The 15,423-nt window shown below is 36.7% G+C and overlaps 1 protein-coding gene across 1 annotated transcript in view; it reads right to left on the reverse strand.

Moving 5' to 3' along the window:
* METTL15 (methyltransferase like 15) overlaps nucleotides 1–6,736 on the reverse strand; it is a 31,908-nt gene extending 25,172 nt beyond the window's left edge. The window contains exon 1 of the mRNA XM_008939237.1: nucleotides 6,656–6,736. Within this exon, the coding sequence (XP_008937485.1) occupies nucleotides 6,656–6,736 (81 nt within the window). The remainder of the gene's footprint in view (nucleotides 1–6,655) is intronic.
* Between the last annotated feature and the right edge of the window lie 8,687 nt (nucleotides 6,737–15,423).

The raw sequence follows: 15,423 nt of genomic DNA on the forward strand, positions 1-15,423 counted from the left end.
CCTTGTTTCCTTTGCTGCATGCCCAAAAAGTGCAAAGGATTTTTTTTTCAGAAAATCTTGTCTGGCCAATTATGACACAAAATGTTACCCAAGTTCCTGTAAATTAAAATAATGGTAATCAGACATAGACAACTATTACCCATTTCAAATAAGAAACTGAAAATTTTAGCTCAAAGCCGAACCCAGATTTTACAAAAAACCCCAAAGGCTGGGTATTTTCCAGGAGGCTCCAGACTGCACAGATGAGCCGAGCCTGGAGGGACCAGCACACAATTAGAAACGTTTTCACTGATCGATTTCATGCTGAAGTGGACGCAGAGGTGTAAAGCCACGGTACTTTCCATGGCAACTGCAAGAGATGGCATAGATACTTCTGCTGTAGAGCAAAAAATGAGGCAAGACAGAAATGCACAACCATGCACAGTTTTGGTTTTTTTTTTCCCCTCTAAACAAAAATCCCAGATCTGTCTTTCATTCAATACTTCCACCTAGAACTCGATATCCTGAAGACATACCCTGAGGATTCCTCTAAAGCTTCTCAGCTCTCCCTGACTTCCCCACAAATTATAGCTACCGGTGTTGAATGGTCAACATTCAACAGCCTGTCACATTCCACATTTACATCTTTTCCATTCATTTCATCTCTGACTCATATTACCTCTCTTAAAAACATCCTGTCCCCTTCAATCATGAATTATTCAAGTCACTTGGCCTTTGGTATTTTTCTGATGCTCCGTTTTTCTCAGCAAAACTCACTTATAGTTCCTGTCTTCTAGACTGCTCTTTATCCTTTAACTGCTGTATTTTTTCAGTTGTCCTCACATTCCTGAATTTCCTGCTCTCTGCCATATTCTTCCTCACTTCTTCTCCACAGAGAATCAAGGCAACACTATAGGTACTCCCAAGACACTGTCATTTCCACAGTCTCTGAACAATGAATGGGTTTTCACCACAGAAAACATCACTTAAAAAGCTCTTCTTATTTTCTAGGGGAAACAAGGCTTACCTTTTTTTAGGATGCATATTTCTTGCTATTATTTCTCAGTTACCAACATAAAAAAATATTTATCCAAATAGTCATGAGGTGTTTCTTTTCCACTACATCAACACAGAAAGATATGAAACTAAATATGTTCATGTCCATTACAAGCAAATGCCATCTGCATGATATGAAGTCACTGAAATGTCACAATTCTGCAGAAACAGAGGTCAAGCTCTGAAGCTAACCACACTTTCATCAGTTTTCCCAAACTGCAATGGAAGTTAGAGGACCAAAATGCCAAGCTGTAGATATGACTCAGTTCTCCACAAAAAACTTTTCCATTTCAATACCTCACCAACTGGACTTTCAATTACTAATAATTTGTGTACCTTGCATCGCTAGTTTAATCTAGTTCCCAAGGAAACAGTGAAAACCAACAAAAACCATCTGAAATTAATTTGTGGACCATCGCTATTCTGTTACACACTTTGCCCATTCCTGTGATGATGAAGGAGATAAATGTTCTCAAGTAGATTTATCCAAAAAGCTAGCATTTTTTACAAACATACCTGAATTTTTGGGAGAAAGGAATGCTGAGGAAAAAAAAAGCACACACACAAAAAACCAAACAAACAAAAAAAACAAAAACAAAAACAAAAAACAAAACAAAAAAAAAAAAAAAAAAAAAAAAAAAAAACAAAATCCAAACCACCACAGAATTAAAGCCACAGTGAAACTGTGCAATTATTGCCTGTGTTATAACCATGTATGAGCAAATTACTGGTTTAGGCCTTTCATAAACACATATGTTACTTAAGGGCAGTTCCTGCACTGAAAACTTCTTCATTCAAGAATCTTATCTCACGATTAACAAAAACTTCTGTATCAGGGATATCCAACATCACAGGTATCTAGATTTTGATGATTTTAACAGCCTAAATATTAATTTTGAACAGTTCAAAATTTTTCAAAACATTACTGTAATTTCCTTTCTCACAGAAAGTTCTCCAACAGATGATCTTTTCCTTAATTCTTGCATGTCCAGTTGCAAAAGAAAATCTACAGTCACTATTCAGATTTCAAAAAACGACCATTTCAAGTATTGCCTAAATATCTGTAAATTATTAGCACCCAGAAAGACGCAAGAAAAAATATTATGTTGTAATTTTAAAGCTGAATTAACATGAGAGTGTAATTTTTAAATTTGAGATTTAAAGTAGTTTTCCATCTTTTAAAAGTAGTCAACCTTGTACTCACATTCACAGTTAAAGCACATGTACAGAAATAATCAGCTAACAAATGCCTTAAAAATGTGCATATTCCAATGTCCAGAAGACTGTTAATGAGTTCTCTCATGAAACACAAAAGCATAAACAAGTGATCTGCCTGCCATAAAATTTCTTTTAAAAGAATATTGAAAAGATGATACAGGAAAACAACTGTGGGTTTTGATGTCTCAGACTTCAAAGAGTGGGTTCTTACATCATGGCAGCACATACACAGTTCAGAGTGAACATTCAGACAGATGTAAATAAAATGTGCACACAGGAGTAACCAACAAGGCCACTCTCACTTTCTGGCAGACCTGATGTCTCCTTCATACAGTTGCTTAGGGAATAAACTCCTTTCTCCCTCTCCAATTCCCTGCTTGCCTTTCCCAAACAAACTGGAAGCATCTCATGCAGGTTGCCTTCTCTTCCAGAACCAAGTGGAGCTCTTCTCCTTTTTGTATTAACGGCCTTCAAATCCCATCACCTCTTAGGCAGTCTTTCCTTTCAGCCCCTTTGGCAAACAAACTTTGTCAGTCCTCACAACAACTTTTTCTACCCCGTGTTTCACCAATTTTCTCAATCGCTACCCTGCAAAAAGACAACATTTGTTTCCATTGACATAGTAAGGCCATTGGAACAGAGGTTGGTAAAAGACAGCACAGCCCCTGACATGCTGTCTCTGCTGTCAGATTCTGCAGCACCCAGCACAAACATCCAAGGAGATAGCAGTGATGGCTGTCAACAAATACAAGAACAAGAAGCAAGAAGAATATCCAGAATTCTTCCTTCCATGGCTGCTCAACAAATTGTTGTTTACCTGGAATTATCTGAAAATCATATTATATTACACATAAACGCAGATGTCTAATGCTTCTGTTTACTTGGAAAATTAGGATGTGCCTGCCAAAGTTAAAGAACTTTGCAACCATGAAAATTTATGCAGTAAGCTGACCTAGCATAACAAAGAACAGAGACTTCAAGAAAAGCATTTTTGCAGCAACCTAGAACAAGAGCTGACAATATTTTCACTACTGATTTGAAGAACATAAGATCAGTAATACAATTCAAGAATGGAAAAATCTTCACATTATATAAATATATATAAAAAAGCATTACCCTCACAACAAATCTACAGTACACTAGTACAGCAACTTGTACAAACAAGTGTTTTTTAACTTTTGTAGACAGGCTACTCCAACATCATACACAAATACACAGTGCACATTACCATGGCCCCAGGAGATCACCAGCAATGACACAGAAGGAAAGCGTGTCCGTTGTAGGTTCTGTTTGTACTCGATGGCATTTCTCATTGTGGGAACACAGACAGCAATCATAAAACAACACCTAGGAGTCAGAATCTCCAGCACTCACTCCTGCAGCCGTTCATCACTATGTAATGTGTGCACCTTACAAACACTATGAAGTCTGCTGTTGCTGAAGTTTAATTTTTTGGAGGAAAAAAAGGCAGCAAGAGAAACCTCAACCTCTACTAAAATTTCCGTGGATTACATTTGTTTTTGCCAAACCCGCCCCCTCCAACCAATTCTCCTTCACACCCCTTATAGCTTCCTAATTCCCTCTACCTTAAGTCTTCAGGCCCTTTCACATCCTACTAAAGCTACCAGACTGACCTGTAAGCATGACTCAGCTGTAATTACATTAAATTCTAATCTAAAGGCTCATGTGTTTGACAAGGCAGCCTAGCTTAACCCCTGCCTCCCAAACCTGCATGAACAGCAGGCAGTCAATCCAAAGTGTAGCTCAATAGTGTGTATGGTGAACTCCCTGTGCAATAATTCATATTTTTATACTGTTGGTTCTGGAAAGCTACATTTAGTAAGTTGTAAAAAAGACCTCTTCCCTTATTTCTATATTGAGAACGAATCCTAATTGGACAGAACAGTCATAAAAATTTAACCATGTTTCTGAAAACACGAGTGCCAAAGGGTAATGCATCGCTAATGGTTGCCAGTGGAATAAATAGCAGTTCTGACGTCAAAACTTTGTTACACTCCAATAACTGGCTCACTTGGGGTTTCAGGTACAGCAAGCTACATGTCAGTTTTAAATAAAGTTATGAAAATAGAATACACTGTGAACCATATTGTCACTATGCAACCCAAAACTACATGACTTATGTCTAATAAAATGTTAACAAAGGTGATAGACGGTATAAAAATAGTATTTTCTACCTCATGATATCCTCTTACATGGATTTGAGAGGGTGAACCAAGGCAGATATAATTCCTCTTTCGTTTTTCAGAACATATGGCCAAAACCAGAGTAAGCAATTTCGAGTGAAATTCACATTTTAAAAAAAAATTTATTGTACCTTCACCCAAAAGGCAGTCTAGTAAAATTTAAGTTGTAAAAATCTGCATTGTAACACATCTTTGATTCCTTCTCTAATAAACACATAAAGCAGCAAGTGGCTTTCCCTCACCTTTCAATTCCTTCTGTAGAGCAGCTGTTTAACAAAATACTCTTTACATTTAATTTTCTAAAACACAAATCATGGGCCTTACTTGTATAACTAACATTTCATAGGTTCAGTGATGCATCTACCCAGATGATGGACAGGACCGTGGTGCATGTGTGGAATTAATACTTGAACTCTTCTAGCTCTGCCTACATACTGAGGGTTACACTTCACATGTGCCAACTTCAGCTTCACCCACAGAGAAGGGAATGGACAAAGCTGTTAAGGGAACAACACATGGCTGGAGATAGAAAGACTGAGCTGAGAGCAGGTTTCCAAAACTGTTATCTGGGGTCCTACACCAATAAGCCTACACCACTTCAATCAAACATTTCCATTAAGTGTTACTAACCTTTTCCTTTCTAAATCAAAGTCTGATCATACAATCTTGCCAAAATTCTTTGGTGGTCAAAGCATTTCAGTCTCACGCACCCTCCTGGAACGAGGCCAACCAGCCCACACTCCCCAGATGTCAGCAAAATGGATCAGTTGGGCACCCCCAGCTGTATCCATTGTTCCAGAATCATTATACTTACTATGACTAATTGTTGATTTTAATTAAATGTTGTTAGTTTATAAGTATTGTTCATTTATAAGTTAATACATTAGCATTGATATATTCAAGTTGTTGTTATCACTTATCTCAAAACATATTGTTGCATTAAGAAGTACACTGAAGTCCCCAAATCCCCCAAAACTTCTAGTTATAAGCTGTTGACTAGCTCTGGGAGTTGGGGTAGGTCAAACCTTATTCTTCAAACGAGTTTGAAGGAAAAGGGAGTCTGTTCTAAACCTTGTGATTGAAGAGAAGGGCACCCCTTTACCTTCAATATCCTGAACTTCTCTAATATTCTTAGTCACAAATCATTGGTCCTGTCTAAGGTTGGACTTAGCCACACCTAGGCTGCTCTCTGTCAAGGAGTTTAGACAGCAAGGAGGTCAAATGAAATTCTGGTTACCCAACAGGAGGGCCATCCTTACCCCTTTCCATCTTTAATCCCTGTGATAAACATCGTGATGCAATTCCAAATCATTTACTGTGCCTAAACAGTGATTTACATACACATTAGAATCATATCACATATAATTACAAACATTGTAATCACATTGCTTTTCTATAATAACTTTGCCTTATTGCCAGTAATGTCATGGCCTCGTCATCAAATTGAACCTTGTTTCTTTGCCATACCCTATCAAATTATTATCATTGTTAATAAATTGTCTTGCTGCTTTCATCTGACTAAAGCCTATTCCACTCATTTTGTGGCAAACCACGTCTTAGCTAGAATCCTATAACAAAGTGAAAACTCATTAGCGACAGCTACATACACTGCAGCATTTTCACTGCTGAGTTGAACTGTCTACTCCATGTTTAGTATTTGACCCTGAACAGAACAAAGGTACTGGAAGCAAAAATTACCTTTTAAATAGTAAGTATTTAAAAGTACCTTTTAAATAGTAAATTGTATCCTCTAATATATTGCAAGTGTGGGTTTTTTTCAGCTGCAGTCCTAATTTTCCAGTAGGTGTTTCCCTTCATTGAGTAGCAACAAACGCTATAAAGCAAAATAGAACAAAAAGCAACAACTGTCCTTTCAAACTGCAATTGACTATGAGCAGTAAATTTATTTTATAAAGATAGGGCAGCTTTTAATCCTCTCAATGAAGGTATTTTGCTTGCCATATTCATTTAAATTGCAGAACCCATAACTTTCTAACATTGTTTTATTTCTGACACTGCAGAATAACCATTACATTTTAAACACATCATTGTTCAAAAACACAGACCCAGTTTTGTTTGTTTTGCTTTGCCAGGCTTTTTCCCCCCCTTCTAACATCAGCTGGTGCACTTGTCTAGGCTGGCAAAAGGAAATTCATCTCAAGAGGGAACAAGTGTTTCAGTTTTTATGAATAACAAACAGCCAGAGTGGTGACAGGACCATCCAAGGCTCTCTTGCCAGCGGCAATGGTGAAGCAATGCACATTTGCTGCCTTGGCCATGTCCCCATTTTGAGCAGTATCTCTAATCTTGTGCTGCATTGAGATTTCTACCTTTTGTCTTCCCACAGGGGAAATACAAGTTTAAATGCTTTCTTATATGACAGAAGCAGCAAAATATCCTGTCACTATGAATAACATTCCAAATTCTTCAATTGTTTAAAAGCTATTAAACAGTTGCCATCAGAAAGGGCAGAGGAAGGAGCTCTAGAGCAGTGCCTGGGCACTTCCCTCCTTGTGAAGGACTTACATGCTAGAAGGTATGATTCTGTTCATGCTGAAGATCAGTGCCTGATTCTGGTGTAAATTCATCTAGGACCACTGAAACCACATAAATATTCAATAACAAGCTCATGTTTAATGCTCCTTTCCCAACCTCCGATAAACATGAAGTCCAACAGAGTAGCCTACTGCACAAGTTTATTTATGAGGGATAAAAACACAATGAAAGCTCCCAGAGCAAACTGCTGGAAAGGATTAATTTTATAATCGGAAGCCACAGTGTAAGCAAAGAACAGAGCAAACCTTGTGATCAAAGCTCCTGTTGACTTCCCTCAGACAGAAACAGGGTGAGCCAATCTAGCCAAGAGAAACCCCTTTGACTCCTACCTAGATACAGATTTTTGCATAGCACTGGAAGAATGTAGCTTTACTTTGTTACACATTCACCTAATATAAATTACTCAACATATTGAAATTACGCTATTTGAAAGGTATTTTTACTAGAAAAATCACATCATGTGTCATCATGATACACTCAAAAGATGGTGTGACATGATCATATAAACTGCATGTCCAAACTCTTTTAAGTACTAATTGTAGCATGCAAACTTTTATAATAGACATTTTCAATTTATTTAGTATACTGCACAACATGCATCACATTAACAATTTTTGTACCTTCTGTTTGAGCCACAAGAGCATTTTTAGAAAAATAATAATTGCAAACAGAGGACATTTAATTGCTACATTTTCAGCTTCTTTCTTTCTCTTAACTGTGAATAAAACCAAAACACCTACTGTTTTGGCATTTAAATCACACAGTCTTGCAAAACTGCATTGCTTTAAAAGACCTTTAAAATTAATCATAACTAGAATAAGTATTTCCAGAAAAAAATATGAAGAAATCACATGAACCTCAGTCTAGTTCAGGAATAATGATAATTGCCATTTTGACCTGTAAGCTCTCAAGTGTTTAGTTCACGAACATTAAGACATTCACGTATCTCCCAATGCAAAGGAAATTCAAATATTTTGCAGCACAGCGGATCACTGCTCACATACATCAAATCCCACCCTTACAAAATCCTGGTGATAGACTTATGAGTTACCTACACCACATTCAAGCTTTCAGTAGAAAACAGTCAAGCATTTTAAGAGTCTGTAGAAGCAGATGAGTAAACTCAGCACCAGTTACAAAAAAAATCACTATTTGTACTCAAATTATTTAAGTACTTCTATATGAAACCTGTGAGGAAAATTTTGAAGTGAGAAAGGAATGTTTGTCAAAGTTTCATTCAGTAAAACAGGAACTGACTCTGTGTACGTGATCAAGTACTCTGGAGGCACATGTGGTTAAAAAAAATGAAAACAATATATTCCATTTCACATTCAACAGTTTTATCTCTTTGAAAGGCACTAGCTATCATTAGTTACATGTTTATTCAAGACTTAATCTTATTTGAAAAGATCCTGAGGCTTAAAAGGAACATAAGAACAACACAATAAACTATACTCTTTAGACAGCAACCTTCAACATGGTCATGGAAAGGGCTGGTTTTGTTGCTCTTCTAGTTCTCTAATATTTGAAGACACAAAACCTTCCTGCTGTAATGACTACCTTCAAAGAGAATTAGGAGTAACAAAAAAAAAGAAAAAATAGAGAGAGACACTGACATCCACTTGAGTGAATGTTCTTGAGAAAAAAAAACCACACAGCAATACTTGGCAAACTGAATAATCACTGCATTAAATATAAAGAGGGAAGTTTTGGTTCTACACAAGATTACAATAGAAAAATCATTATTTGGATTGGTTCTTTGTACTCCTAACAATAAAACAGTTTCTTATAGTTTCAAGTGCAACCCATAAAATAATACTTATTTTGACTTCTATAATTTATTTTCTTTGTTCATCAGCATCAATTTCACCACAGGCTCCTGCTGTTTATTGTCCTGGTCGATTTTAAGCCCTTAGGTGACTTGTTAGCAAATGACTTGGAAATAAAAAGTGACGCAAAAAGCTGCGCAAACCCTTATTAATCGTTAGCTCACTCTACCTCCAAGCCACCTGCATTACCTCCTAAAGTTGATTATGGGACAGAAAGACGTCAGAAAGCCAAAACACTGAGAACATTCTGGTTCTAGTTAAAAGGTGCACATTTTTTCCTATAAAGCTCTACTGAAATTGTCATTCAAGCTTAAAACATTCAAAGAGTTTGACTACAATGCTTCAGAGATGTGTTAAACCTGTAACAGGTTGTGACTGGACTGAGCACTGGAGCAGGGAGGAACCAACAAAACATCTCAAAAATATTTTTTTTTTTTAAATCCAAAACCTCACTCGTTTAAGGAGTGCCTTTCTCATCCTGAATGTTGACTAAGGGTATGACTTAGAGAAAGGTCTACTTCCCCTTTTTCTTTGAATCACTAATTCTAAAAGTCAAATGTAAATATCTAGTTCCCTCTTACCCGCACAGAAAACCTTCCAAGACCACAGCTCCTTTAGAGAAAGGCTTTACTCCCCAATACAGCAATGCTTACTAAGAACTGATCTTTGAACCACAATTCTTTTTCTCTAAGTCTTTGCATAGATGTTAAAGAAACAAAGTACTAAGTTGTCATTCATTTGCTATTTTACTTTTACATTGGAATCTTTAAAAAATGCCAAAAAAAAAAAAAAAACCACACCAACTCTCTGAATATGCTGTTTGAAAAAACTTTCAACTTATCATACAGCTGCTTAATATTTAAAGCATAGGTTTGGGGCTTTTTTTTTTTTAACCACAACAACAGCCAAAACAGATTCAAGTCAGTCATAATTACTTGCCAGCATTTAAGGTCACAATATAGCCAATATTTTTAAAAGAAATAAAAATTCAGTGGCATCCAGCTTCACCTCTATTAAGTACAATGCTCTCTTTTAAGCAAAGTTGTCCATGACACAGTGGAGTTTAATGTGGATAGATCACTTCAGCGATCGATGTGTTATGCAGGTTATATTGTTTCTCCTTTGCAATTTTAAGACAAAAATATAAATTACAACTTATATTTGTCAAAGGCAATTTAAACTTTTCAATACTAAGACTATTAGAAATTACATTCACTTTATAAATGAAAAATGTAAAGCTCTTCATGAAATTTATCAGAAATGGTCTTTGAAGGTATTTATTAACAAACAATCTGCATTCTCATGTTTAACTGCTTTCTGTGAACCAGTAAACTGTCCTTTAAGGAAAAGACAAAAAAGGCTACAACAAATGTACAAGTACCTGAGAACTGGATAAAGGTTGTATGTTTATGTGTTCAGAAAGTACTGGGCCAGTTTCATATAGCACCAGAGGTAATACTTGTAATAGACTATATAATACCTAATCTAACAAAAATATGGAATTAGTAAAAAACTTTTGGTATCAGAAGCAAGCTTTCCAACAAAATTTGACTTCAACTGTCTCATCTCCTGAGACAGTCTCAGACTGATTTTAGAGGAATGACAATGAACAGTACATCAATAGATTATTCTTCATGGAAAGAATAAAACTGTCTTAAGAATATTTTTTAACATTGACATCCTAGATCCTAGGCTAGACAGTGACATTGTGCAGTCTAAGACTTTAAGCAAAATTGCTGATGATCCTGATGATAGTGTGAGAGACAAGCAGCAAGCCAGAAATCCCAGGACTCGGGAAGATCTCAGCCTGTTTCGGGAACAGGTAAGCTGGAGGCCTCGTGTGGTTTCACCTCAAGGAACACAAACACAAATAAACCACACAAGCCAAAACTAAAGGCAACCACAGCAAGAGGCCAGCTTGGCTAAACAGGGAAATTCTCACACCACCAGAAACAGCTGGCCAAGAAAGAGAAGCAAGACAAGCTAGCAGGGAGTATAAAAGCAGAAATCCTGAGCTGGACCGCACTGGGTTGGACATCTAAATCTGCCTGACACTAAAACTAGGAAGAGATATGGCAGTATGACATGGAGACACATTGGACTGGAGTAGGGCACAGGTCACCTAGTAAAAGGCTGAGGTAGTAAAAGCCTTTGCCTCAGTATTTACTGCTAAAAACTGCTCCAAGTGCCTCCTGTCAAAGACTAGGAGGGAAACATGCTAATATTGCACTACGGGAGGACCAAGCAAGATGGTCCCACACAGCAGTGGGACATGTACAAGGCTAAGGCACCAGATGACACACGTCTGAAAGCATCGAGAAAGCAGCTGATGCTATCATGATGCCACTCTGGCAGCTCCAAGACTACAGGGTGATCACGTCCCTGATGACTGGAAAAACATCAGTACCATGACAGCTTCAGAAAACATCAGGAAGAATTGTCTGGAGTACTACAGGCTGACAGACCTCACCATCACTGTGGAATGTCCACAGTGAGTTCTCATGGAAACTACACCCCAGCACACAAGCAGCAAGATAAGAACAGCCAACATAGATTTATCAAAGGCAAAGCACTCCTGACCACCCTAATTGCTAAGACAAACTAGCTGGCTCTGTAGATAACAGTTATCTAGTAGATATAAATTGATTTTAATACAGCTTTTGATTTTTCCCTCTACCCTGGTAGCCAACATGAATGGCACAAACTGAAACTGAACATAGGGGCAAAACAAATAGATTCAAAGGCTATTGGTACAATGGATCAGTGTGAGAATTGCACCTGGAAGTCTAAAAGGAGACTCTTCTTCTAGAGAGAATGCCCTGTCAGGCCTGCCAAGGGAATGTAATTCTGAGCTGAAAACTTCAGTAAGGTTCATTAATCAAAGTCTGTACACTACATAGGTGGCTGTGGAATGAAGGGATAAATGCATTTTTGTGTAGCATAATTTGATTACATATTAATCTATTTCTAATAAACTTGCAACACTGACTCTTTGAGGAGCATCTATAGTGGCATCCAAATATTGACTTTTCTTTCCATAGTTATGGTTAGAGGAAAGAGAGGGCAAGACATTTTCTGTTCTGCACACTTCTAATTCTCAATGTTCAATATCTTATTAACTCTGAGAAATAAAAATGGAAACACATCCCTTTGAAAACAAGAAGTTCCCCTGACTATACAATGAGATTCAGTTCTTGTTTATAGCCTTAGTAAGGTAAAGGTCTTTCAGCCATGAAACCATTGGATAAAAAAACAGTAGTACAGAATTTTAAAAAGTTTTTAAATTTCAGCAGAAAATGTTGTAACACAGAATTTTTAGTTAATCTTTTTTCCCCCAGAGTGTGGGAAGGGTTGAATTCCAGCAACTGTGCTCTTCCATTCCATACCTGCAGAGTTACATGTCACTCCACCTTAACCTAGACTGTACTGCAAAGAAGCAAAACTCATTTTTGAGTTTTCAGCTCAGTCAGCTGAATGGGGTTTTTGCCTTGTCTTTTATGGCAGGTCACTCTTCATTAGGAACTGCCAGTAGACACAAATGAGATGAAAGAGGATGAAAAACTACCTTAACTGATGGAAAATATGGCAACATGCAGCAGAGATCTTCAGAAAGGGTGGGAAGAGAGAAGGCAGAAGTAGATTAAGCCTTCTCTGGTAAAGATGGCTTCTCTGGAAAAGATGGCTTTTTAACAGCTGCTCTCCCAGTTCTCACTAGGAACAGGTTCCTAGATTCCTTTGAAGAGCAAAGGTGCAGGTTTTTAGGTCCCCATGAAATCACTGGAATAAAAAAAAAAAAAAAAAAAAAAATGGTGCTTTCCCAGAGATAAAGATGCAGAAAGGCAGATGCAGACACAATGCCTTTGGGGAAGGGAGCACTTCTTATCCTCCTCTTTCCCCCCGCATCTTGCAGGTGGTACAGATCCCCTTGAAGATGAATTGCCAATCTGGGTAACATTATCAAAAAGAATTTGGTTCTGTTCTCCTGACTCAAATTTAAAATCTCAAGTTTCAGCAGCCTCTTAACTTCTCATGATCAGTGTAAGACTGTAAACAGTACCACTATTACAGATCGTTTCCGCTGTTGAGACATGACATTTGTATTATTGCTTAGAAATTTGTGTGTATCAAGAGTTAAGACTGCTTACTGCTCAAACACTTGCACCATTCAGGGGTGACAAGGCCACAAGTAACTTCCATTCCAAGCTACATGTTTTCTCAACAAAGGTTTTACACAGAAATTATCTGAAGTCTTTACCCAAATCTCTGCTGCTTGATCAAGATAAATTGCTGTATTTTTCAGGCATCCAAATACAAAGCCAGCAATTCACTGTCTGATTTTACTTTCAGTCCTTTGATTATTCTGTACAACACTTGGAACAGTTGAGTCACAAAGGCCAAAATTAAATTAAAATGCAAATGATGTTTATTATTATGACAAGAAAAAAATAAAATTATGTAGTTAAAGTAATTCATTTTTATGGTCTCTGCCACTTATAAGCATAATCCTAATATATCTAAGAATAATAGTATTTGAAGTACAGTGACGCAAAAATACTCCGAACTTCAAATAACATTTGTGTATTTCATAAAGTGTGAAGCTCAAGACTGATACAAAAATTTGTTGACATATATTTTCATTTAGTTAACCTGTTTTCTTCTCAAATTTTAAGCAATAAAATTAGAGATTATCAGCTTTTTTGGTTTACTGTAGTTTTTTACTAAATATGTTTAGCTTAAATACCAGCAAGCCTTGACTTTCCCTTAGTAAGTGAAAAGCACCTCTGTGTCCACACATTTATATCATCTCCACCTTCCTATGAAAATGATGGATTCGTCTATCTTCAAAAATTATAAACTATGTACCAATTAAATAAACTTTTGCCTTTATTCTCTAACACAAGAAGACAACTGTATTTCAGGATAGTTTATACAACTGTATTTCAATACGTTTTATGTCCTCTTTTATGAATGCCTCAAGGCCTCCTACTGGAAATATGAACAAAAACCAGCTAAATATACACTCCCTGACAAACAGTAAACTAATATACTAACCACTGCTGAGAAATGTGACGATACCACCTTCTCAATAGAACAAAAAGATCTGTAGGAAATAAACTATGAGGTGCAAAAAGCTTCAGACTAGAACCTATGTTATCCTCTCTTCCTCCCCCTCATTGAAAGAGCATGATTATTTACTTTTAAAAATAAAGACACTTGTTGCTTTTAGAAAAAAAAATAATGCTACAACTCAAACTAAGACCACAGAACTGTCCTCAGAAACACTCTGCGTGTAAGAGCCATAACATTAAACTTTAAAGATGTTCTGAGCACTTTTATACCACACTGATATAGCTGCATTTACCAAAACAATATAATGGACATGTCTGAAATTACTGCTGGTTAAAGTCACACTTGGAACTGCATTCCATATGAAGTTGAGAAGAAGTTAAATAATAATAAAAGAGATAATAAAAAATAATAAATAATATGTCTATTTTTCAAATATCCCATAAGCATAATTAAAACAGAATAAAAAAGTTCTGTTTTCAAAAAAAATTGTTTTCCCCAGAACATACAACACACAATTGATGGTTCTATCCCAATTTTTCTGTAAACTTAGTGTAATTCTGAAAGCAAAACACACAAGCACCATCACACCTCAAAGTAACTTTATAACTACTATAAAAAAGAAGTTAAACTGTTACGAGGAATTTTATACTATTTATCCTTACTCTGGTGCAAAATTTCTTATGCTACTCAGAGAATTACAAAGAATGTATCATCTCCTCTGCTTAGGCTTTGTACAGGTTTCTCATACTTAAAAGCTTGCAATGATCTTGGTTGATTGCCAGATCTCAGGCTCCTCTCTAACCTCTTCCCTCTCAGTGGGTGTGAAAGGGTTTACTTGTAATATGTACTGCTACTGAATTTTATCTTGTTCTCCTGGATTCTCAGCAGCAATTCCCAAGTTAGAGGCTTCCCCAGAAAGCACGTCAAAGGATTCCCACCCACACAGTGAATATCTAACAGGCACTGACCCATTTTCTCCTTATTAAAGCAGCACTACATACTTTAAAATTTAAAAATAATAAACAGAGAGGCTAAATGAATGCAAGAACTGCAGCTGCAACTCTACTCTGTTCAGATTTTAGTTCTGACAAAATCACCACCAAGAAGCTGAAACATACATTTAAAATACAAACATTAAAGGTATTTTTCCTCAGCGTTCTCATACAGTGACTTATTACTCCAGCTGTCTTTTTGCTAAGTACAAGTAGGACTTCATTTATTGGTTCTGAATGTAGAAAAATCCCCTAATTTAGCAATACTTGCCTCCTCTTCCAACCATACCTTCGGGCATATTTCTGCAACTTGAGCTGTAAAAATCTTCTACCTCAGTGACTTAGAATATAGGATGCAGAAAAAATAATGAAACCTCACAGGGAGTAACAGCTGGAACTATATGTTTTTATTAAGATTATTATGTTACCTAACCAGAATAAGCAACAGCAATTAACACAAAATGTTTAGAATTGAAGTTTTTTATGGTAGGATCATACAATCATAGAATCATTTAGGTT

This window comes from Merops nubicus, unplaced genomic scaffold (genome assembly GCF_000691845.1).
Source record: "Merops nubicus isolate BGI_N331 unplaced genomic scaffold, ASM69184v1 scaffold17844, whole genome shotgun sequence".
NCBI lineage: Eukaryota > Metazoa > Chordata > Aves > Coraciiformes > Meropidae > Merops > Merops nubicus.